At 35.7% G+C, this 23,249-nt stretch overlaps 8 protein-coding genes across 8 annotated transcripts; 2 read left to right on the top strand and 6 right to left on the bottom strand.

The window, feature by feature from the left end:
• Nucleotides 1-1,317: 1,317 nt before the first annotated feature.
• Nucleotides 1,318-2,264, top strand: RO3G_06217 (uncharacterized protein; the record flags this gene model as incomplete). The annotated part of the gene is made up of 3 exons (XM_067660807.1): nt 1,318-1,369; nt 1,424-1,752; nt 1,812-2,264. The coding sequence occupies 3 exons, from the start codon at nt 1,318-1,320 to the stop codon at nt 2,262-2,264; spliced, it is 834 nt and encodes a 277-aa protein (XP_067516908.1).
• Nucleotides 2,265-2,584: 320 nt separating this feature from the next.
• Nucleotides 2,585-3,868, bottom strand: RO3G_06216 (uncharacterized protein; the record flags this gene model as incomplete). Its single annotated transcript, XM_067660806.1, has 3 exons — nt 2,585-3,477; nt 3,538-3,727; nt 3,776-3,868. The coding sequence occupies 3 exons, from the start codon at nt 3,866-3,868 to the stop codon at nt 2,585-2,587; spliced, it is 1,176 nt and encodes a 391-aa protein (XP_067516907.1).
• Nucleotides 3,869-6,563: 2,695 nt separating this feature from the next.
• RO3G_06215 (uncharacterized protein) lies at nt 6,564-7,094 on the top strand (the record flags this gene model as incomplete). The annotated part of the gene is made up of 1 exon (XM_067660805.1): nt 6,564-7,094. One exon carries the CDS (start codon nt 6,564-6,566, stop codon nt 7,092-7,094), a length of 531 nt encoding a protein of 176 aa, XP_067516906.1.
• Nucleotides 7,095-7,424: 330 nt separating this feature from the next.
• On the bottom strand, nt 7,425-9,768 carry RO3G_06214 (uncharacterized protein; the record flags this gene model as incomplete). Its single annotated transcript, XM_067660804.1, has 6 exons — nt 7,425-7,451; nt 7,520-7,905; nt 7,964-9,101; nt 9,152-9,370; nt 9,423-9,506; nt 9,562-9,768. 6 exons carry the CDS (start codon nt 9,766-9,768, stop codon nt 7,425-7,427), a joined length of 2,061 nt encoding a protein of 686 aa, XP_067516905.1.
• A 388-nt stretch (nt 9,769-10,156) lies between these two features.
• On the bottom strand, nt 10,157-11,013 carry RO3G_06213 (uncharacterized protein; the record flags this gene model as incomplete). The annotated part of the gene is made up of 2 exons (XM_067660803.1): nt 10,157-10,599; nt 10,659-11,013. The coding sequence occupies 2 exons, from the start codon at nt 11,011-11,013 to the stop codon at nt 10,157-10,159; spliced, it is 798 nt and encodes a 265-aa protein (XP_067516904.1).
• A 3,732-nt stretch (nt 11,014-14,745) lies between these two features.
• RO3G_06212 (uncharacterized protein) lies at nt 14,746-15,571 on the bottom strand (the record flags this gene model as incomplete). The annotated part of the gene is made up of 4 exons (XM_067660802.1): nt 14,746-14,751; nt 14,779-14,807; nt 14,904-15,468; nt 15,524-15,571. The coding sequence occupies 4 exons, from the start codon at nt 15,569-15,571 to the stop codon at nt 14,746-14,748; spliced, it is 648 nt and encodes a 215-aa protein (XP_067516903.1).
• A 1,957-nt stretch (nt 15,572-17,528) lies between these two features.
• On the bottom strand, nt 17,529-19,477 carry RO3G_06211 (uncharacterized protein; the record flags this gene model as incomplete). Its single annotated transcript, XM_067660801.1, has 4 exons — nt 17,529-18,728; nt 18,783-19,120; nt 19,172-19,280; nt 19,475-19,477. 4 exons carry the CDS (start codon nt 19,475-19,477, stop codon nt 17,529-17,531), a joined length of 1,650 nt encoding a protein of 549 aa, XP_067516902.1.
• A 2,204-nt stretch (nt 19,478-21,681) lies between these two features.
• On the bottom strand, nt 21,682-22,527 carry RO3G_06210 (uncharacterized protein; the record flags this gene model as incomplete). The annotated part of the gene is made up of 1 exon (XM_067660800.1): nt 21,682-22,527. The coding sequence occupies one exon, from the start codon at nt 22,525-22,527 to the stop codon at nt 21,682-21,684; it is 846 nt and encodes a 281-aa protein (XP_067516901.1).
• Between the last annotated feature and the right edge of the window lie 722 nt (nt 22,528-23,249).

Here is a 23,249-nt window from a genome sequence, read left to right as displayed (position 1 = left end):
AGATCTACCAGTTTACCAAACAAGACGCGTTTGAATATGTTATCAGTGCCTCTTCTTACTATTGTTTCTTTTGCTATAATCTATTAATTTCTCTCTCTTACCTTTGTTCCTCAGTCTTCTAGATCAAACCATGCGGCCAAGAAAGGCGAGCATGCTATCGTTACTGTCCCAAAAGTAAAAGCAGCCAACATTACTATTTTGCGCACTATTGCTTCGTATGGTGTTTTGAATATTAGTGTAAGGTGTCCAAAAATAATCGAGCCTTCTAAGAAGCGAAAAGTAGGAGGAACATCAGTAGCAGTAACATATAAAGATAAAGGTGACATCGTTACAGGACATTACTTTAACTTCGTGGTAGCCACTTTGGATATTCTCGATAAAATGAGGAATTCAAAGGACATTATATTGCCATGGACAATTCTTCAATTCATTCACATCTGGATATTCAAAAGTACATCGAGAGCAGAGGGTACAGCTGTATTTACCTTCCACCGCATTTTTCTGAGTTAGATCCAATTGAATAGTTTTGCTCTGTGTCGTATATGTTACAAATTTCAGGCACACTACTATTTCATGCTACTGCCTATAGATTTTCTCTATTGGTCAGAAAAAGAACCCTCTTACCAAAATAAACTTTCTATTTTTATTTCCCAAAAATTCTATTTTCAAATGCAAACCATTGTAACAAACAAAGACAGACTTCTTTCCGCTTTCCATCACTTTATATAGCTTTTTGCCTTATTTGGAAAAATATCCACAACACCAGACCTGAACATGCCTACTGTAAAGCAGTTACGAGCAGAACTTGCTGCAGCCAAGGCTGAAATTAATTGACTACAGTAACAAAACGCCTCCCTTCTTGAGCGGTTAGCTCAAGCACCATCCACCACTGTACCTACGCGTCCACCTGTTACCCTTCGTCATTGCAACTTAAACCATCTACCCAACGTCCCCCACCTCCAGAGCTTGAATCTGCTCCCTTTCAAAAAGCTTCGAAATCTAAATACGCTCCACCACTTCCCAGCCAAACGGCTGCTGCTCGCACTTTCAGTCCCCCTTCCACCCATAAGGGATTTTTTAATTTCTTTTACATCTCATTTGATCTGGCTTAGACAATTATGGTATCCTGAGATACTGCATGCTCATTTAAGCCATTAAATAAAAGTATTATTATGATTTAAACGTAACAAAAAAAAGACTTGTTTCCTCTACAATTTTTTTTATATTCATGAATAAGCATGTGAATTTTTTAAAATCTATTTCTGACTCAGTTATTTTTGCTTAAATAAGATTATTTTCTTTCTTATATAATTCAAAATGCCCAAAGAAATTCAAAGTGATGATTCTGATATTGACGACTTATTAGACGGTAAGTAAAATAATAATAAAACATATTTGAGTTCTTAAATTGAAATACACGTAGATGTCTTGGATACCATGCATCAACCGACAACTGAAAAAGCCAAGACAACTGAAAAAACCAAGACAACAGTTACTGAAGAAAAAGAAGAGGAACTAGATGATCTGGTAGATAGCGACGAGTTTGCAAAGCAATTAGCTGCTGGAATGGAAGATCTTATGGGTCAATTTGAAAAAGAAGGAGAATTGAAGGACACATTTGAAAAAGTATGGGCTTCATTAGATAATACTCCTGAAAAAAATAGAGAAGCTTCCAAGGCATCACCTCAGAGTTTTCAAGAAGCTATTGGCAAAACAATGAATAAATTAAAGGATAGTTCAAAAGAGATTGATGTAAGGAACCTTGTAGGAATGTGGGAAGAGGAGAAAATAAATCATTAACCATCTTATAGTCATCTATCGCAGAAGATTCGGAGGACGCGTTTATGGCTGAATTGATGAAACAGATGGAGTCATTAGCGGATAATGGTGAATTTGAAAGTGTGTTGGAAGGAATGATGAGTCAACTGATGTCAAAAGAATTGCTGTATGAACCCATGAAGGATTTGGCTCAAAAATACCCAGAGTGGTTAGAGAACAATAAAGACAAGGTAAAGGCAGAGGATTATGATAAATACAGACAACAGCAAACGATTTGTCAGCAAATCGTTGCAGTATATGAAGCACCAGATTTCGATGAAAAAAATGAGGCACAAGCGAAAAAGGTGACAGACTTGATGACAAAAATGCAAGATTTGGGTCAACCCCCTTCAGAATTATTAGATGAAATGGCGCCTGGTATGAACTTTGGTAACCCTAATGCTGTTCCTGATATGAAAGATTTGGAAAATTGTAATATTATGTAATAAATTATGTTTATTAGAAAAGATTCTATGTCTTTGATATATCACGACTTAACGCAGTCTTCTTGATCCAATCCATCAAGACCAAGATTTTGTTTCTGAATGAGAACAGATTTGATAAATAAGCAGACCGCCAGAAAACAAATGTAGCTATTAAAAGTAGATTAGAAACATTCTTTTTTTTTTATTCTGTGATATTTACCAGCTCCTCCAGATGCAAGGTTACCTAAAGGTCCTAAAGGTAGATCGGCAATTGCCTTTTCAGATCCAATGTAACTATAATAACATGAGTGTCTTTCATAAGAAAAATAGGAATGGATGGTTTACCATAAGGATCCATGATGTGAATAATGAAAAGGTTTGATTTCCTTAACTCTTTCAAATTTCTTTTCAACCTTTTCTTTTTCTTTTTCTCCTAATCCCTTCTTCAATTGCTCTTCAAGCGCTTGACGAATGTACAATTGTTTAAAATACCTAGCAAGGTACTTTCCTTGTTGAGAAGCAACTTGACCGGTAGGAGCATATCGTGTGGCCGTAGCATCACCAAAGGCATAAATATCCTCACATCCTTTCAGGCGCATCCAGTCATCGACCACAAGTCCCTTTTTATGTGTCTGTGTTTCTGGAAATTTCTGAATCAAGTCATTCACCAAGGGCGTAGTGGTGTTACCAGTAGCCCATACCAAAAGTCCGTAAGGGATAGTCTCGATTGAATCATCAGGCGCCTTAACCACAAGTTCCTTTTCACGAACCTCTTTTACCATCGTCTTTGTATGGATCGTGATGTCTTGCTTTCTAAAATTGCCTTCGGTGTATTTAATCAGCTTTTGTGAGAACTGTGGGAGGACGCTTGGAAGCGCTTCGACCAGAGAGATCTTGACCTTATCTGCTAATTCAGGATACCAAGTACGTAGATCGTCAATCAAGAAATCATGAAGCTCAGCAGCGTACTCAATTCCAGTTGCCCCACCTCCAACGATGACCATATGGAGTAACCGTTTGATCTCTTCAGGTGATTGGCCAGGTAATGCAGCATTTTCAACACAAGCCATCAGTCTGTTGTGTATTTTGCGTGCATCCTTTGCCTCCTTTAAAAAGCATCCATATCTGTCCACACCCTGTACGCCGAATGTTGAGTTACGTGCGCCAACGCCAAGGACTAAATAGTCATAGGATACTGATCTTTCCGACTCTTTTACCTTGTTGGATGGCACGTCTGCAAAAGAAAAAAAGTTTAAGTTTTTCTTACAATGATACATGCGCATGCTTATTTTACCTTTGATCATAACTGTTTTGTTTTCAGGATCAATCCTAGTACATTCAGCTTCATAAACTTTAATGTCTCTCGTCTTGTGACGCGAAGTAAAACGAATTGGCTCAATGATGGATTTGAGGTCAACCGTGCCAACTGTACTACTAGGCAGCAAAGGCGTGAACAAAAAGTAATTTCGAGGAGAAATGACGATCTAATGGACATAAGTGACTTTGCAGCAAAGGTGTATTTTATTCTTTACCAAATTGTAGTACTTTGTATCAATATCTTTTAGAAATGAAGTAGAAGCCCAACCACTTCCCAAGACAACAATCGTTTTCTTATCCGGATCCATAGGAGCTTGTACGCGTGGATGACGCCAATAATACATTTCTATGAAAGCACAAAACATCTAGATGAACCCTCATGTCTTTTCTTTGCTTCTTTCTCACTTACTGTAAGCACCATAAGAAACAGCAGCAATAGCGCCATATTTTATGGATGACGATATGACTGAGAGGGATGGAACACTTCTGACTGTCGTTGTACTAAAATTGTTATTTTTTGTGACTCTAGTATTGAGAGGTTTAACTGTTTCAAGGTAGCGACGTGCTTTTACGCCTATGTAAACAAGTTGAGTTTTATGCATTGATACAATTTAGGCTTTTATTTTGCATGTATTACCATGAAACGATTTCGAGATTGTTTGCATGTATGTGTTGAATAAAGACAAATAGAAAAGGGAAAGGAAGAGAAATTAGACTAGAGGAGGATTTGTTGGTTATGAAGCCATCAGTATGATTCAAAGGTGATTCTTGAATGTGTACAAAAATGGAAAAGCTGATAGACTCACTTGAAACCGCTAACTCATTTTGGAACACGATGACACAAAATCAGCATAAAACTGGAGACTTCAGGGGATTTTTGCTGTGCATAGGTCATGTTGTGACTATGTGTATTTTTTTTTTTTTTTTTTTTTTTTTTTTTTCACTGCAAATTACAAACAATAAGTCATTGCCTTTTCTAATGTTTCTCCCATCCTTACTATGTCTGTAATTACCTACTAGGAAGTTTGTTGTTTTCAAGGATCAAATTTAAACATGCCGACCTGTGTACGTGACAAACTCAAATGCATATACCACAAAAAGAAAGCCTCTTTTACTTTCTTCTAAAATACGAGACAAATCATGATATGTCATCCCCTCTTTTTTGCTATGCCTTCAAACATATTTCTTTATTCCTTCTATTGTGATTTTTAATATTCTTTTTTAACTGTGGCCTTTACACAGATTCCCTTATGCTTAAGATACACTAAATTGGAAGCACTACCAAGCCTATTCATTTGCGCTTTTCTGTAGAATTTCTTGGAAAACACACAGCAATAATCTCGGAACTCCCTATGATGTGAAGGTGACATTGGTTTTATCGCCGCTATCAAATTACAAAAAAGTCTTTGCTTTTCTTCAAAATTGTCACAAAACAGTCAAAAGATGAAATTAAAAAAAAAAAGCAAAATGAAAGATGCCATATACTCTTAAATTCAGATCCTAATCTCGGGATCACAGAAGGAAAGAGGGACAAAAAAAATGAAGGGAGACCAAAGGATAACAAATGGAATAAAATAACTGGAATTTGTTGATTATATAATTCGCCTCTTGCAACATAATAACCTTTTAAATTATCCTCAAACTGGGTATGCGTAACACCTTTTTTTTTTTTTTCAAGAAAACCACATTAATAAAATGGGTTATCATTCAAGCAAAAGAGTATATAAATAAAACTCGACGCTCTTTATGACATATCTATTATAAAAAGCAAAAGAATAGTTTTTCCAAAAAGATTTAAACTTGATAGAAAAGTAAGATCATATCCTATAACCTGATTAAATGATGTAGAATTGATGTTATTGCCATCACTGTTACACGTATTTACTACTTTTCAGTTATGAAATGCAAAAAAAAAAATTGGATTTCCAAAAAAGTAAATTCGAGTGTTTGCAAATCGTCATAATAATGATTTCATTCTAATGTCTGCATAAAAAGGTTCTCTTGATATATAGGTTGTAGGGTTATTGAGATATAAAAAGATCTACTTGGGTATTTTATTCCTATTCTTTTGTTCTTTTTTTTTTTCAACTACTTTAAAACACTATTAATTAATATGAAAGCATCCAAGTTATTAGCACTTCCTTTAACATATTGCGTACTCCTTGCCTTGCTAGCTTCTGAAGCCAGCGCAAAAGGTAAAAAGAGACATCGAGTTTTGTATCCCAACTAATTTCTTTAAAAGAAGCGAGATCTGTAGACGACCTTAGCAATTGGACGAAAGACCAAGTCCAAGCCTACCTTGACAAGTATCAAATTGTTTATGACAAAAATGCCAATGACCAAAGCCTGTTGGGCACGGTCAAAAAGTACCGTGACGCGGCTGTGGCCAACACCAACATATTCATCAATGACAAGTCGGATGTGGTCAACAAGATGCTCGAGGCTGCCAAGCTCAAGCTCACTCAGAGCTACAAGCTATCCACAGAGAACGCAAATGCCTTGACGACAGACCTTCAACACAGCTTGAAGCAATTGGAATTAAGTGGCAGCTTGACGCGTGACAAGGTAAAGCAATCGCTTGATAAGTTACAACACAAGGCCGTCAAGCAAAAGATTATCACAGAGTCTCAATATAAGGAATTGGCTCGAGATATTGAAGACAACTTTGCTACCAGTCCAAGTTGGTACCAGCGTCTCTTGGGTTGGGCCCCTGCTACTTCTGACCTCTTTCCAGAGGATTCTTATCATCACTGGATCAAGTCCACGATCGGAAAGCGTTTAGAAGAAAACAAGGAGCTGACAAAGGACGAAGTCACTAGTGTGATCAACACCTTGAAGCTAGCCATTTCCTCATCTGCCTCCGACGTGTCTAAATTGGGTGATGCCAACTGGTGGAAGAAGGTCTCAAAGGACTTGGAGAAGAATGCGAAACTCAAGGAAAACCAGGTTGAAAGTGTGGTCAACTCGATCAGGGATGATGTCACTGCCTACAAGATCTTTGTCATGGACTATGCAAGTGAAACCGCTGATGAAACTCAGCATGCCTTTGCTCGTGCTGGCCAATATATCAAAGACACTGGCAGCAATCTTTATGAAGCCGTCCGTCATCCTCTCAAAGCTCATCCTGATACAGATGCCTCCGTTAGCAGTGCTGTTTCTGCTGCCTCCTCTGCCGCTGCCTCTGCTACAGATGCTGCCGGAGAATCTGCTTCCTCTTTACACGCCAAGGCAACCCAAGGCGTTCATGATGCCAAGGGCTCTCTTGGTAACTTTTGGCGTCAAAAGGAATTGGATACCTACCGAAAGATTGGCTATACGGAAGCCCACATCGAATGGATCCAAGGCTATCTCTCAAAGACATTCAGCGACAAGAAGAACTTGACCAAGGATGCAGTCTATAACGCCATTCGTACCATCCGTCAATATCTAATTCAAGCCAAGATACAAACAGCGTCTCATATCGATGCCCAATTAAAATCACTGGAAGATCTTATTGAATCTTGGAGACAATACACTGTGCGTGATGAATTGTAAATATTTTGTGTTGAATACTCGTGCAATCTATAAAAATAAAATACAAAAAAAAAATCCTGATTGTTTTGTCAGAATAAAAGGGGTATTTAAACAGCAGTGTCTGTTTTTTTATTGTCATTGTTTGTGATCAAGGCACCGATGCTTCCACCACTACTGGCTGTACTCATTCTATTATTAGTATTATTATTATTAACGTTATTATTATTAGGATCGCTTTCTTCCGCCTCCTCCTCTTCTTCTTCAACGGTCGATTCAGCAATCGTATGGGGTCGATTCAGATAGTCGTCTTGTTTTAATTTTAAAGCATCCATCAAGGTACGATACAAGTATTTATAAGCCCAAACGTTGCCTCTCATCCTACGCATATCCACAATATAGAGCCCAGGCAAGTTCTTGATCTTGCAAAGTTCGATACTAAATCTCACTTCATCTCCAGGATCCACCGAGGGTTCTCCATAGATCGTGCTCTTTTCTGTGAATGCCGGTGTCGTTCGCTCCGGCTGAAGCGTGTTGCTCGATCTGCGTAACAACATGCGTAGATTGGCATTGGGTTGATGCTGTGGTTGGACCCTCTTGGGTCGAACACACTTCAGCTTGTATTCACCTCCGTCACGTTTGAATTCTAATCCCATGGACTTTAGAGTCTGCTTGACTTCCATGAAAACTTGAGTAGGTGGTCTTGAAGTCAGGGCCTCTTGATCGACTGCACCATGATGCGTACGAAGTTTGGGATCATTGACTCTACTACTGCTGCTGTGGTTGAAAGATGCTGGGTTGACGTGAGGTGGATGGTTGGTTTTGTTCAGCGTACCTTTTTTTAAAAAAAGGGATCAGTCTTTTTTTTTTACCATACAAAAATGCAAACTTACTTTGTGGCTTCTTTTTGAACCAATCCATAAACTTTTTGCCCGCACTACGATGCTTATCTTTATCCGATGTAGTCTGTTCGGAAACGGAAGGTGCCATGTGAATCTCATCTTCTAAAGGACGTTGTTGCTGATGGCGCTTGTGGGCAATATTATCTGTCATCGAGTTGACCAGCAGACTGAGCGTCTTCTTTCTGGGTCCAGTAGAGGAAGGACGAACGGGAGGGGTTGAGCTGAGTCGATTGGGTTGTATTTTCTTGTGAGGCGTGCTTGCGCTTGCGTTGGGAGTTGGACTATTATTTGTGTGACGACGTTGCATGCTGGATAGGAATTTAGCTTGTAAAATAGATGAGTGGCTTTCATCTGCTAAAGACATGTGTCTTGTACGCTTTTCGTTCGTGTGACCTGACGTGTTACTTGAACCAGAAAGGAAATGGAGAACCTTTTCGGTTGAAGTAGACATTGTTGATTTCGGTCTAACCTTAATCTCCTCCCTTGTCACGTAAATGTCCTTTGGCGGAGTAGCTGGTGGTCTTTCTTCTTCAGGTTTGGATGGCACGCTCTCTTCTAGGTTGGTATCTTGCTTTGGTTCATCTTTTTCAATAGGTGCTGGTATTGTTTGATCTGCTACTTCTACCTTGGATTCCGGTACGACGGCTACATCTTCTGCTATCTGTTCCATCCTCTCTTCCTCTTCATCCTTTACAGTGACAAATAGATGTTTGTAAGCACTTAACCAAGGGTGATTCATGATTTCTTCCATGCTGCATCTCTTTTCTGGATCAGGAACGAGCATTCGACGAAGTAGATCGCAAGCTTCGCTGGATATATAATCTGGGAATATCAGTGGGGTATTCAATATGTACTTGTAGAGTAAGTTGATATTATGACTATCTGGATTAGCAGGATCGTCATCATAAGGCAAATACCCACACAGCATAGCAAACAGGATCACACCACAAGACCAAATGTCAACTGCAGGACCTACATAAGTGCCTTGATTCATAACAAGTTCAGGGGCAGCGTAACAAGGAGATCCACAGGAAGTAGACATTAGATCATCCAAGGCAGAAGAGTATTGATTGGCAAAGCCAAAGTCTGTGATCAACACATTTCTGTTTCTATCCAAAAGTAAGTTTTCCTATAGAAGAAAGTGAGTTTTATTTCATTCTCACTTTAAGATGTTATTACCAACTTGAGATCTCTGTGTACAATACATTTTTGATGCATATAATGTACACCACTCATCAATTGTGCGAATAATCTGCTGGCATCTTTCTCTTTTAAATAACGATGAGCTAATATATAATCAAATAATTCACCCCCGGTTGCACACTGTAAGATGATTCCAATATATTTTTCAGTCTCAATCACATCATAGAGCTCAACAATATTTGGATGATGTAGTCTCTATCATGAACGTATGAGAGATAATAATAATAAAAAAGGATCTATAGCTTACACGTAACACAGATATTTCTCTTTCTACTTTGGTCATACGTGATGAATTACCGATGCTATCTTTTCTAATTAATTTGATGGCTACCTAATATATAAAATAATATTATTATTGTTACTAAGACGAGTTGTATACTTTCTACCTCTTGACCCGTTTTAATTTCTATACCAAATTTCACTTTTCCAAACTCTCCTTCACCTAAGGTTTGTAATAATAAATAAGGTCCAAACACAGTAGGTTTTCTTCCAGGAGGTAACTGATAATGATAAAGTTGATAATAGTATTGCCACCAAGGTTGACTGTTTCTATTCTGCTGTTGTTCTTGCTGCTCTGCTTCTTGGTGTCGCATTTTTTGTAATTCACTTGGCATGGCAGTGACAGAATAAGCACGCTGTTGAATTCGAGACGGAGTTGGCTCGTCAAGAGTTGAAGGAGAAAAGTTCATGAATAATTCTTTATTTTTTTTCTCGAGATGAACAGGTGAAAAAGTCATCTTTTCTAAAAAAAAATAAAATAAAAAGGGCTAAAGTAGAAACAAGCAGAACGTGACAAAAATCCTTTTTTAGGAAAGAAAATAAGGGGTTAAAAAGGGCGGGTTGAAAAAGGTAAGTGAGAAAAAAAAAGTTTTTTTCATTTATTTTTCTTTTGTAACCATAGTGATAACACAAAGCAACGTGAACTGTACAGTTATTTACACACACACACACACACACACACACACATACACATACATACATTTAAACCCAAACACTATTATCTTTTGTATAATGATTAAAACTGAATTCGTCATCGGTTAATTCTTCTTCAACTTCGATTGTTTCATATTGATAACAAGGCGTGTAAAAGTAACAGGGATCAGGTTCATCAAATGAGTAAATACAATACTTGAGTGGACTTGAAGGTTTTGGAAATTGAGTCATGACTTGTTTCCAATTGAACACTCTATTTACATTATTTGGTAATTGTTTTTGATAATGATTCCAGTTGTATTTTCCTTGTTTGTCGTATAACAATATGTTCATATTCAGATGACTGCAGTCCAAAGCATGTTCAATTGAATCATCAATCAAGACATCTACACCAATCTCTTGACATACAACTGACTTTGGTTTTGAGATGTATTCAAGTCGTTCTTTTTCTGATAGATTCAAATTACAAAAATAAATACTTTCAAATATGCCTAAAAGAAAAAAAAAATCAAATAAGAAGATGTTATCCAACATAAGCGCTATTCATTACCTGGATAATGTCTATCAATAAATTTCTTTGTTTTTTCAGCAACAAATTGTTGTCTTGAAGTGATGATGACCAATTGAAAATGTCTCTTTTTCAACAATTTCAATGCTTCCAAAGCATAATCTTTAATGGGCTTAATACGATCAAAATGACTTGATGAATAAAATTCTCTTATTTTCCTACAACCCTCTTCTCTTGTTCCTCCCCAAACTTTCCAATAATCCAACGTGTTGAAGTCTGACATCATGAGATTTGTGTGGTAAGTGTCATTATGCCATTCAATTAGACATTCCAGTGTATCACTCAATGTTTGATCCAAATCAACCGCAATCAATTTACGAGCTTCTCTTACAGGCATTATTATAAAAAAGAATGAAAAATAAAACAAAAAAAAAAGAGTGGCTCTATTTATATCCTTTTCTTTCCATCTACAAAAAGGAAATCGGGAGTTTCAAATCTACTTTTTTTTTTTTTTCTCAAATCCCCCCACTCCCCTTAAAAAACGGATTACCCAAGAAAGACAACGTGATCTCGGAATGGCTCATAACAATAGTCGTTTTCTTTTTATTAAAATCATCTTTTTACTGAAATAGACAAGATTCATTCCGGAAGAATTAAAAAAAGAGAGAGAAGGGGGGGTTGGGGATGAGTTACGCTCATCTCTTTGATACAAACCAATCTTTTGAGAAAACACATAACAGGAAAAAAGAAAATGACGCTCAGATATAACCTCTTTTTTAATAAAGTTCAGTTGTGAACAAGACAAAGAATATATTTACTAATCGGGTTTAATATCTAAAAACACGAACAAATAAGCATCCAAAGAGCATAAAGAGTCTTGTGATTTATGCAACAAGGTACAATGCATTGACCCGTCGCTCTTGCTGTTACACGTACAGTGACCCCTAACCTCTCTCCAATTGGATTACGGACACATCTTCAAAAAGAGGAAAAGTTACCATGCCATCCATTGCTATGAGACTCATTCGATGAATCACACCTCGATTTGTTTACATTAAAAATACATTGTGAATTGAAGAGTTTCATACGTCTTCTTTACATCCATGACTCAATCGACGTCATTTGCATTAATATCCCATCCTGCCTCCAATAAAAACAAATGGTTCACTCTATTTCATCTATTCTTTCCTCAACCTTTTATTTTTTCTTTTTTTGGTTGTTGTAGAATTTCATTCCGAAACTAAAATGAATTACACCAAAAATAGATTTTGTATTCTTAAAAATAGAATGAATTGTTAAAAGTCTAGTTTATTCATAAAAATGTAACACATTTACCAATTATTCATTCAGTTGCCAATCCTTGCATCAAACGGATTATCTTGAAGATCATGTTTGACGTTTCAGCCCTTCCAATGTATTTAAAAGCCAGCAATGAGAAGTTTTTGCATAAATGTTCTTTTCAGGAACGCTATTTTTAAACATCAGTTCTCTAAATACCACCCCACTTTGTTGACTATGAATCTTATCAAGAACCATGACTTGTTCACTCTATTCTCCTCATCTGCAAGGGGGTAATATAAAGCAATTTACGCAATGCTTATGAATAGTAAAACAGAATATAACAAACAAAATTATGTAATTAAACAAGCATGTAAGCCTAAAAGATCAAATTGAATACAGAAACCAAACATCTTTTTCAAATGTCTCTTCAAAGTTGATGGACTACTGAGTGAACATATTAAAATGTAACAATAATAAAATCACTTTCTCCGCTTTTCTCTTTTTGTGCAAAGAAAGAGAGAGAGAGAGCGTTTGAAACAAGCGATGATCGTGTAACATCAGCATGAAATACCCCCAACCCATCTACACCGAATGCGCAGAAGATTATACTCCAACCACCTTGCGTCTAACGCCTCCTTTCGTTCTTTGGAGCTCAGTCCATTTGATTCTAGAACACGTTCGTTTGTATCAAGTTCTTGTTTTCCATCAGCCATCTTTTATCGGATGATGAATGTTTAGTCTGAAGCAGGCTCGTCACTTTTCACCAGACTTTCTCCGCACCTTCCCCGGAATCAAAAAAGGAACAGTTAAAAGTCAGGCACTCTGAATTTCTTTAGGTGGCCTTCATTCGTGTACTTGAAGATCATACAAGTAACATTTCAATTTATTTCATGTAACCAATTACATACAAAACATGCTTAGCTTGATACACATCAAATATATCTTTAACTCAATCAACAGTAAAGTCACACCTATCTCCTTGCCATCGTTATCCTCAAATGCATCTTTTATTCTTGCTGAGCTCACAGCGTAAGTCTGCGGGTTGGCATCTAGACAAAAAAAGAAATCGCAGTGCTTTCAAATTGATTTTGAAGAGTAAAGGAAATGAGGGATGCATCATTCTACACTTGCAAGTTAAAAAGCTAAACAATGGTCTGACAAAAAAAAAAAAAAAAAAAGATGAATTGTTGCACGTCTTCAAGCCAATTCTTTAGAACTCTCTCCGAAAAAAAAAAAGATTAAAGATAATCCATGTGAGGCGCAGTAGAGTATGACATGGGATAGAAAAGAGATGGTAAAAGTTGAGTGAATGACATGACTCTGAATGTCAGCAGCAGGTGAGGGAGTGTAGAGCTGCAAAAGATGACCATCAAGGCAACCATGACCGTTAGGGATGAGTTCAGCTGGATAGATGAATAGACAAAGCAAACGAAAAGTACACTTGTGCCTTGGGTACTGGTGATAAGTAGTGATGATGATATTTTGTGACTAGTCACTATTACTGTTTTAAGCAAAAGCAGGCTCGAATTGTATCAGATTATTTCAAGATAACCCAACTTTGACCTATATGGTATATTCATTCACTCCAAGACAGTTCAGATGACAATAGATTTCTTTGCATCACAACCTTCGTTGAGACCATTCATAGCTTGTTTGAAGGGGAGATGAATTATTTGTAAAATCCTGTGAGGTTACGATGGGTGATGTGTACTGATTCTGTTGGACTTTTTATTACAACTTTCATATCACTCTTAAGCTAGTACGCTGTATTATATTCACTTTTTCTCATCCTATTGAAAAGGATAGATAGAATGTTTGCATAAATATCTCATTTTCTCTTAAAAGTGATGCCTTGTACCAGTAGTTACCAAAGTACCCAATTGATTTACCCATTATTAACACAACTTTATTATTCAATAGGATCTGCCTATTTTTCTTTGTTTGCAGCAGGCACATCAAAGCACTTGATGTAAAAAAGTAATGAATCCAGCAGTTAGAATACAAAGCCAATATTAAGATATCTCGTGTATGAATCTCACATTACCCTCATCCTGTCTTATTACAAAAGTAAGCAAATGAACTATAAACAAATCAAAGGTACATATTGAAATGTAACAATAACAAAAAAAGCACATCACCTCTCCGCTTTCATGCATTTTGAGCACAAAGTCTGTAGAGAACAACATTGATAGCAAACGTCTAGTGGCAAAAGAAAATAAGACGTATAGATAGCTTTGACACAAATAGGTTAACAATAAGAAAATTTAAAATTATTTAGATCGTTTGGATTTAAACGACTTTGATCTACAAAAAAAAAAAAAAAAAAAAAAAAACTTAAACGCGCCCCCTTAGGTTTTGTTTCGTCTATCAAGTTATTTATCAAGCAACCTATCAAAAGAAGCATAACAAATACCAATAATAATAAGTTGATTTAAAAATTACATGGTCATCATCTTTTCTATACATTATCAATAAAAAAACTTGTATCAAGACCTTTCTCTTTAAAAAGAAGAATGAGGATAATGAGAAACTAAAGAGGAAGATGATTGTATGTGTTTTTCTTTCTTTCTATCCCCTTGATGCATATATAAATGCCTATGTGTTTCTGTCAAGTGCATAATGTTTTCACTTGTCTTTTTAAATGAATCCGTTTTTTACGTGATGACTGGTAAGAATAAGAAAAAAAAAGTTTAATTGTAAAGTAATCATGCTATATAAGCAATACAAATGTTTATTCAATTAAAGGTAGCTGATTGTTGAAATTAATTTAAATATTGTACAAACGAATGCATACTAAGCATAACAATAATTTATTTTATGTAAAAAAAGTATAGCAAACACATATATTTTATTTCTGTTGTACAAAATGAAATAGTTTTACATTATTTTCAAAATTTCCTTGAACGTAATCTTTTGACTTGCTTATTATCTATTTTATCTAATACACAGTGAGTTGTTTCTGGTCATGACATATGCACAGGTCCCCCCCCCTCCCCCTTTTTATACCTAATTCATTCTTTGACTTTCTTTTCACTGATTTATTCTTGATTATCTCTGTGTTATCGATTGCTAATAAACTTGGTAATAAACGTCTGCGAGCGTTAATAAACCAATTACTGATTTGATTTAAAGAAAGCTGTGTCTTTTCTACAAGTGATTTCTTTTCTTCGTCTGTTGGGTAAGGGTGCCCTGAGTGTTCCTTTAGCCACTCCTTCAAGACAGCTGTCACATCCTTAGGTAAGTTGCCCCTTCTTCTCTTCTTCTTTGACTTGGGTTTCTTCATCTTTGCTGGTTCTTCTACATCAGATATAATCACAATCTCTTCTTCATCATCTTCCTCTTCTTCTTGATATTTCCTTGTAGGGCTTTGATTAGATGATGACAAAGAAGGTGAACGAAAAGTGGAAGGTGTTTGGGGTGGAGAAGAGTAACGTGTGCTGAGTATCATATTACTCCAAAACTGACCATTTGATTTTAACATGGCATTGACTTGTGTCCTTTTTAATTCAATAAGATGATGATCACTACTGTAATTGTCATGAAATAAGATGACAGGACTAAATATACGAAACTATACATAAACACGTTTTAGTTTAAAACAAAATAAACATACGATAGTCTCTTACACTCGTATCTACTGTAGAAGGATGATGGTGAAAGGCTGAGTAAGACATAAGATGAGAGAAAGAATAAAGAAAGAAAGAGAAAAATAAGAATATATTTATACAAAAAGGGGATATGCAACTGAATGACAGACAAAATTATGATGATCGGCACATAAATATATTTTTATTACACGCACACACACTCACACTCACACACTCACACACTTGCACACTCACACACACTTGCACACTTTATCAAGACCTACTTTGGCCGATTTTTTAATTTTAATCATAACCTTCACATTCATCATTGTTTAAACTGAAAAAGCGCTTTTTTAGGGAGTCGGTCAATTATAGGAGAATAATAATAAGAATAAATAAGAGTAAAAAAAAAAATGTATGTTTACGTATATGAGCTATTTGTGTGATCATATAAACAATGATTTGCATCTCCTCTCACTCATTCACTTTTGTACTTTACCAAAAGTGTTTATTTATTTAATAAATCATTAAACGAAGCTTTATAGGAGAAAGAAAGGGGCTAAAAAGATGCTTTTGTTAATAGGAGCATCTTACTTGACAGTAGTTTGATGTTAAAGGAACGAAAGAATAAAATTAGATATGTGTCAATAATAGAGGACAATCAGTGAATTGAAAAAAAAAATAATGCTATGTCAAATAATTTTATTTGAGCTGGCTCATAGTAGATTATTTTCATCCATCGTATCTCTCTCTCTCTCTTACCATTCATTTCATTTTTTTTAGAATTGATTTATAACAAAGCCAATTCAAGCAACAAATGAACATTTCATGTCAGACTCTTTACATCGTCAATATCTCAACCAAAAAAAAAAAAAGAAAGCCTTGGTTGTCCTTTCTTCCTATAAAGATGCCTAGAGTCATGTCAGGTCTACTTTGACACAGACTGGTTGGAAGTTAGATGCCTGAAAGGTTTATTTTAGCTCGTTGGACAGTATCTATCGAGCCTGCATTTCTTTATAGCTCTTGCATTGATACATCCCGCCCACTCATTTTCTTTGTTACACGTCCATCAGTGACCCCCTGACAACACTTTATCCAACAAGGACCATACCCTTTCTTTTTTGGGGATGCACCCGCCCATCATTCGTACACAGGCTCTTATTTAACATTAAAAATGGTGCATCCTTTTTAAGCTTTATCTATGATTGGAAGTAAGGTTGGTTTAATTTGACATCTTAATAAGATGAGAAAATTAGATGCTGGAATGTGACAATGGATCAGGATAAAAGAGTTTCCATTCATTATAGCTTACACCCCCCCTTCTTTTTTTTGCTGTCGATAAGTAAGGGGAGGGGTGCTCAAGTTCAAAATGATTGATTTTTAATGTACTTGTATCAAAAACTTACATCATTCCTCTTTCTTTCTACACCTGTTTATTAACAAGTCATTATTATACCATACGTCTGCAAGTATATAATAAACCATTTAATTTGTTATTGTTGTCATTCAAAGACAACCTTTTGGATTCCGTATCAACATGTAAAGGCAAATGTCTTTTTGACTCAATATATAAAAAAAAAGGGACATCTGTCTCTGGTTGTTTCTCATACCAGCAAAAGTAATGGGCTGCATTTCTTTAGCGGAATAAAAGTATTGCCCTTGAGGATGTCTATTCTAAGCCCATCGAATGGTCAATTACTATTTGTTGAAGGTACCCAGTAGGGCCACTTTCCATTTTATGAAAGAAGGAAAACGACTGCTTTACATTGCACCTTTAAAATCTTTTGATCATAATGACCTGACACGCTTCTGTGTACCGTGTTACGACATAATTCTCTATTGTCCTACTTTTATTAAAAAAGCACAAATGAACGTTTCACACAATATTTCATAGTGAAAAAATAGAGTACAGAGCTTAAGATGCATATGCGGTTTATTTTTATTATACTTGAAGTATTCATGTTTGCATGTAAGACATAAGTGTATATACATAAAAGGAATTAGGCTGGGTATCTTATTATAAAAGTATGTACGATAAAAGAGTCTATGGTTGAGTCCATGAAGGAGCATTTGGGTTCAGTGTATGTTTTGGTACTTGTTCTTGTGGAATCTTTACAGAGTATCTAGACAATTGACCATTGATTTCGGCTGTAAATGTCAAATAGCCATCTTTTGCAATAAAGCTTTGTGCACGTTTAGGAGCACGTGAAGAAGCCTGTATTTGGTATTTGCAGCAGGCGCAATGCTTGATTGATTTTTGAGCTTTTTTCAATTCAGATTGTAAATAATCCAATTGAACACGATTGATGCTATCCACTTGTTTCAATTGACGCATTTCTTGTTCACACTCGGTCCTAAAATTCTCAAAAATGATTTGTTCTTGTTCAAATCTCAAACAGACTTCTTGATGCGTCTGTTCTAGTTCTTTGTACTTTTTTGCCCAGAGTTCGACATTCTTCTTGGCCTCATCTTCTGATTCCATGATTTCGGCCCATGTAATTTCCTCTTTTCCACCGCTACTCTTTCGCTTCACCTGACGGTTCTTGGTCTCTAATTCTTTTTGACACTCGGCCAATTGATCATTCAGCTTTCGGTTGGTCTGTTCGACACGAGCTACATGTGCCTTCAACTGCTTATTTTGCGTCTTGAGATCAAGGAGCTTGATTTGATGCTTCTTCTGCACCTCACTACTTTCCTCATACTGCTGCAATCGAGCTTCGACTTTTTCCTTATCGATCTGCTGACTCTTGATGATCGCCACATCAATCTCATGTTGCTTCTCCAACTCGACATTTCTGATACGCAGCGTCTCAAGTTCTTGTGATTGACACTGCGCTTGCTGCTGATGCCACACAAGTTCCTGCTTTAATGCAGAAAGATCCGCAGTGGCATCCACAAGGCTGGCCAGTTTCTGCCGCATCTCTTGTTCGATACGTTCGACCATGGTTTGAGCAAAGCCAAACACTTGGCTCTTTTGTTCCTCCCAAAACCGTTGGGTCTCTGCTTGACTTTCAGAGACACGCCAGGACATCTGGCCCAGGTGGTATTGAAGTTGCGCCTGAACCATGTCTGACAGCAGATCGGATTCTTCTTTCTCCTGGATGGGCGAGTTAGTGGAAGGAGGTGAAGGTGGGGCGATCGATGCAAGAGGTGGAGATGAAGATGGAGTGATGTGAGCAGAGGGTATTTTAGGAACAGGTGGTACATCCTGACTGTTGGTATAAGAAAGTCCATAGTTTGGCAACTGCAGTAAAAAAAGTGAATAAACAAAAATGTTTTTGTATGGTTGAATACTTACATTGGTTACTTCACTCAGCTTTCGAAGTGACATGAATCTTGGACTGACAGCACTGTGATTACTGAGTTCTTTTTGACATTCACTTACAAGTGAATGCTGTCGACTCATCTCTACGGGTGCTGCTGTTGTAGATGTTTCAGTATGGTTGTTTTTGGAAAACCTTCTGGCTTTCAAGGCATGAGAAGGAGGCGTTAAAGCATGAAGGATAGAGTCAGCTTGAGAAGAAGATCTTCTGGTCTTTTTGGCTCGTGTTGCAAAGACAGAAGCAGTATAAAGAGCCTCTTGAGCTGATAAACTATTGACGTCATCCAAAGAAAGGCTGTGATAGTGACCGATACCTAGAAAGAAGTAAGTCAAAATGAAGCATTCGAGAGCGTAGATCTTCTTACCGGTTTGATCTTCTCTTAATCCATCAAATGAAGTATGACGATAATTTGAATAAGCATAATGACCTTCTGAATCATCCATTTTAGATTCTAACATTAAAGACGTCATCTCCTAAAAATAACATTAGAAGCCGAGTAACCTTCAAACAGGATTTCATGACACCAACCTCATTTTCAAAAGAGTAGGTGTCGTCTTCTGTATCATCTTCTGTGTCTTGACTCTTTTTGAAATATATTACGTTATTGTTCTTTTTTAACAAAAAATTGATATTAGTTTGTGATATTAATGGCAGAAGGTCTAATTACCATATTTGTGCTTTCGCTGATTGATTCTTTGACTTTATTATTCAAATTGACACGTGGTGGCGCATCAGAACTTTGAGTGATGGCTGTTTCTGATAATGGTTGTTGGTTCATGATGCTTTTTTGTTTTCTATAGAAATTGTTGAGTATGTGTGTTTTGCTTAATTTTTACATTGTGTGTACGTGTATTGATTGATTTTATTTTCTAATTCGCCTGTGTGTTTGTTTTGTGTTGAAAGAAAAAAAAAAGGGGGAAGAAAAAGAAGAAACGGTGAGAATTAGAAAAGAAGATGAAAGAAGGTACTCCTTTTTATAATAAAAGTTTCTCTTGCCATAAGTGTGCCTAAAAAAGTGACACGACATCAAAGACTAATAAAAAACGTGGGTAATGTTACACGATAGCTACCAATGCAGGTTCATTGGATTCAATCCAAATTAGGACAGACAATGGTGAGGTAGATCCATCCAGACATAAAGAATGATTTAAATGTATTTCACGTGATTAGCTATCTGAAAAAGGCTTCTTTGCTTGTTTTAGTGTCAAACAAAAGGTTTATTTAGTTCCATGGATCAAGATTGAAAGTAAAAAATCATACTATTTATTAATACAGACACCATTTATTATTTATTAGTCTTGCTTTTAATTTTTAATAGCGATCGCGTTATTTAATTAAAATAATAAAAAGTGATTTTTAGCATTGATTACCCCATAAAATACATTATTTTCTTTTATTCTAGCGTGAACTTCTTCACGTGGTTCACTAGTCCCGCTTGTCAACTCCATCTGATTGATCCTCTCCTCTCCGCTGCTAAGCTTCTGCATACAATTAGAATAAGAATCATAAAGTAAGATGAAAGCATCACATCCACTCTCCCCCGTGTCTTCACACTACTTTCGGTAGCCAACACATTGAAGAGAGGGTAAACTCTGTTACCATGTGGTTGCCATGCGTATACTATTCTTAAGGGCTTTAAACTATCGGTCATGAATATAAATAGGCCTTTATTGTCACATGTATAAATACATTTCTACTTTTTTTTATTCGATTGACTCGTTTCATATTAAAAAATAGAATATTTTCTTTGAACTCGAGGCTCATTGTCGAATTTGCTTTTTTTTTTTTTCTTTTTTTAAAATAAAACAACATTCTTCTTGAATCTCTTTAAAAAAGTTGAACTTTTTAATCTAAAAAGGATACTTTAATAACAAGTCTCTTTTTCGCTCTTTATAAATTTGTATATAATATTTCCCGCTATTTTTATTTTTATTCCATTGGTCACAAAAAGTAATAATGCCAAACAAGGAAGTTCAAAGTTGGAGGCCAAGGCGTTTGTATGACAGGATAGAGTCAACAGATGAACTTTAAAAAGAAGCTGTAATGAGAAAAATAAAGATTGTTTGAATAAAAGAGTGTCAAAGTGATTATTTTGCTTTTTAATGAACATTACTTGCATTCCATTCAATCTTTTTATTTGTTTTTTAAAATGTACTCTTTACATCATCCTTCTTCACTATTTCTCACAGTTTCATGTTTTTCTTGTAAGACAAGGGCTACTAAGCGATCTATTCGATATCAACAAAGGTAATTATATCATTCTTGGTTTATTCTGAATGATATTCAAAGACAATCTTTTTTATTTTTCAGTTTGATGAAATACATGTAAAGTAAGAAATAATATATGGTTTAATAAAATAAACAAGATAAACTCACTATCATTTCTGATCTATAAAAAAGGGGAAGAGTGCATTCCTATCATAATAAATATGCACATAATCAAACCTACTTTCTGTTTTCTGAATCAAAATAAGTTATTTTTTATAAAGGAAAAGATGGTTGATAAAGAATACGCCATTCAGTTTTTGTTTTTTAAAAAGTGAATAACATATCTTCCTGTTTATTAATATATGCTTGAGAAAGTATCGAGTTGTGTGTATGTGTGTGCAGGATGCATTATGATTTAAAAAAAAAGATGAAACATAAAAAAAAAAGTACTATTTTTGTCAATATTTATCTATTTTTTATTGGTGTAGACAAACTAAGGAATAAGAATGCCTGTCTTTTTATCTTTGCTCTCCTTATTGTTAAAAAAGTAACAAATCATATCAAATTACTTTTCTTGTTTAAAGATTTATTTTGTTTCACCAACAAGATGAAACACTCCTTTTACCAAATATAGAATTGATAAACAAAAATAATAATTTTTTTATTTCATGTAAAGACAGCAGATGGAGAAGTATTATAAATCAAATCTTGAGAGTGAGAATTATAAAAGCAATATTTGTTCACAAAGTCAGTATAACTCATTTCGAAAGGATCTTGCTTTTGAATGAAGATGGGTAAGGTATATTCAATAGGTGGTGTTATAGGTGGTGAAGAAGGTGGTGAGAAATCATATCTTTTTGATAGTGTCTTCTTTGGCTGCGGTTGCGGTTGTGCTATGACTGGAAGTGCGATAGTAACTTGATAGTTCAAACCATTATTATTATCCCAATAGTCTTGTCCGTTGACTGAATATTTTAGTGCAAAATAAATTGTTTGTTCTTTTGCTTCAATCGGAATTGAGAATAAAAATCGATCCCAAGTATTGGATGTACTCGGAATGGATTCCTTAAATATTCCCGTTGTTTCTTGATATGTACTCCACAAGTCAAATGTATAACGGACGGTAACGATCTTTTGATAAGAAATATTTAAAGCACGACAGCGACCTTCCATCACAAACTGATTCTTTTTACAGTCTTCACCATCCAGGAGTTTTACGTTTTCCATACGAATCTTGTTATCTTCATAAAGCAGTCTTGTTCTTGATGGCCAATTAGGTTTAGTGATTGTACACTCATCAGCCAATATCACATCATCTTCTTGTTCATGAATTGACTTGGGTGGTCTTGATTTATAGAAATAAACGACTTGTTCAAGCTGTTCATCATTAAATCGAACACTTTTCTTTTTTTGTAATGATTCATTATAAATTGGATAATAGGGAATTGAACGTTTTAATACAATTCTTTTTTTATGTGTTAATAATGTAGTAGTAGTAGTAGTAGTAGACATTATGAATATAATACAAAAAGGGAAGTTTGATATTGGAGAAGGAAAAAGAGTGTTAATTTTCTTATTTTTATAGTGAAAATACGGATCAAATATTTTGTTGTACAACAAAAACTCAGTTCGACAAGCATTCTGGAACCCCAATTGATTGGCTGGAACCATTTTTGGTTTGATTTGATATACCCACATTATAAAGTCATTTTCCCGTTTACAGTTTTTTAACCTAAATTGAGACGATCCTCTTATTTTTTGGATAAAGTAGAAATAAAACCGAGACGGAAAAAGAATTTCTTTATAGACATTTAACATCTAAATGAGCCACACTAACTATAAGCCCTTTGCCATTCAATCATACGTTGATGATGATGGAACAGGATGCAGAATAGAGAATGAAAGTTGAGGGTTTAGCTTTCCAATATGGTGACACCATTAAACCAGTCAATCTTGACACAAGCCCTGTTCATGAATATCATAGTTGAAACATAAACTTCATAATAAACCGTGTATAAAATGTTTGGCACTAACGTAAGCATATCGTTATCTTCATATTGTCAGGCCTCTACATACAACTCCATTATTCATATCCCAAAATTGCACGACTATAAATATTGATTAATCCATGGGTACTTTTGCTTCTCTTACTATCAAGCTGCACCTATAACATGTAATAAACTTGGACATAATATCTTTGGAACCAATCATCCGATTATTGTTCCTTTATTATT

The sequence above is a fragment of the Rhizopus delemar genome, genomic scaffold (genome assembly GCF_000149305.1).
Source record: "Rhizopus delemar RA 99-880 supercont3.4 genomic scaffold, whole genome shotgun sequence".
Classification (NCBI taxonomy): domain Eukaryota; kingdom Fungi; phylum Mucoromycota; class Mucoromycetes; order Mucorales; family Rhizopodaceae; genus Rhizopus; species Rhizopus delemar.
The sequence above is the reverse complement of the archived record's forward strand: the minus strand, read 5'-3'. Positions and strand labels throughout refer to the sequence as shown.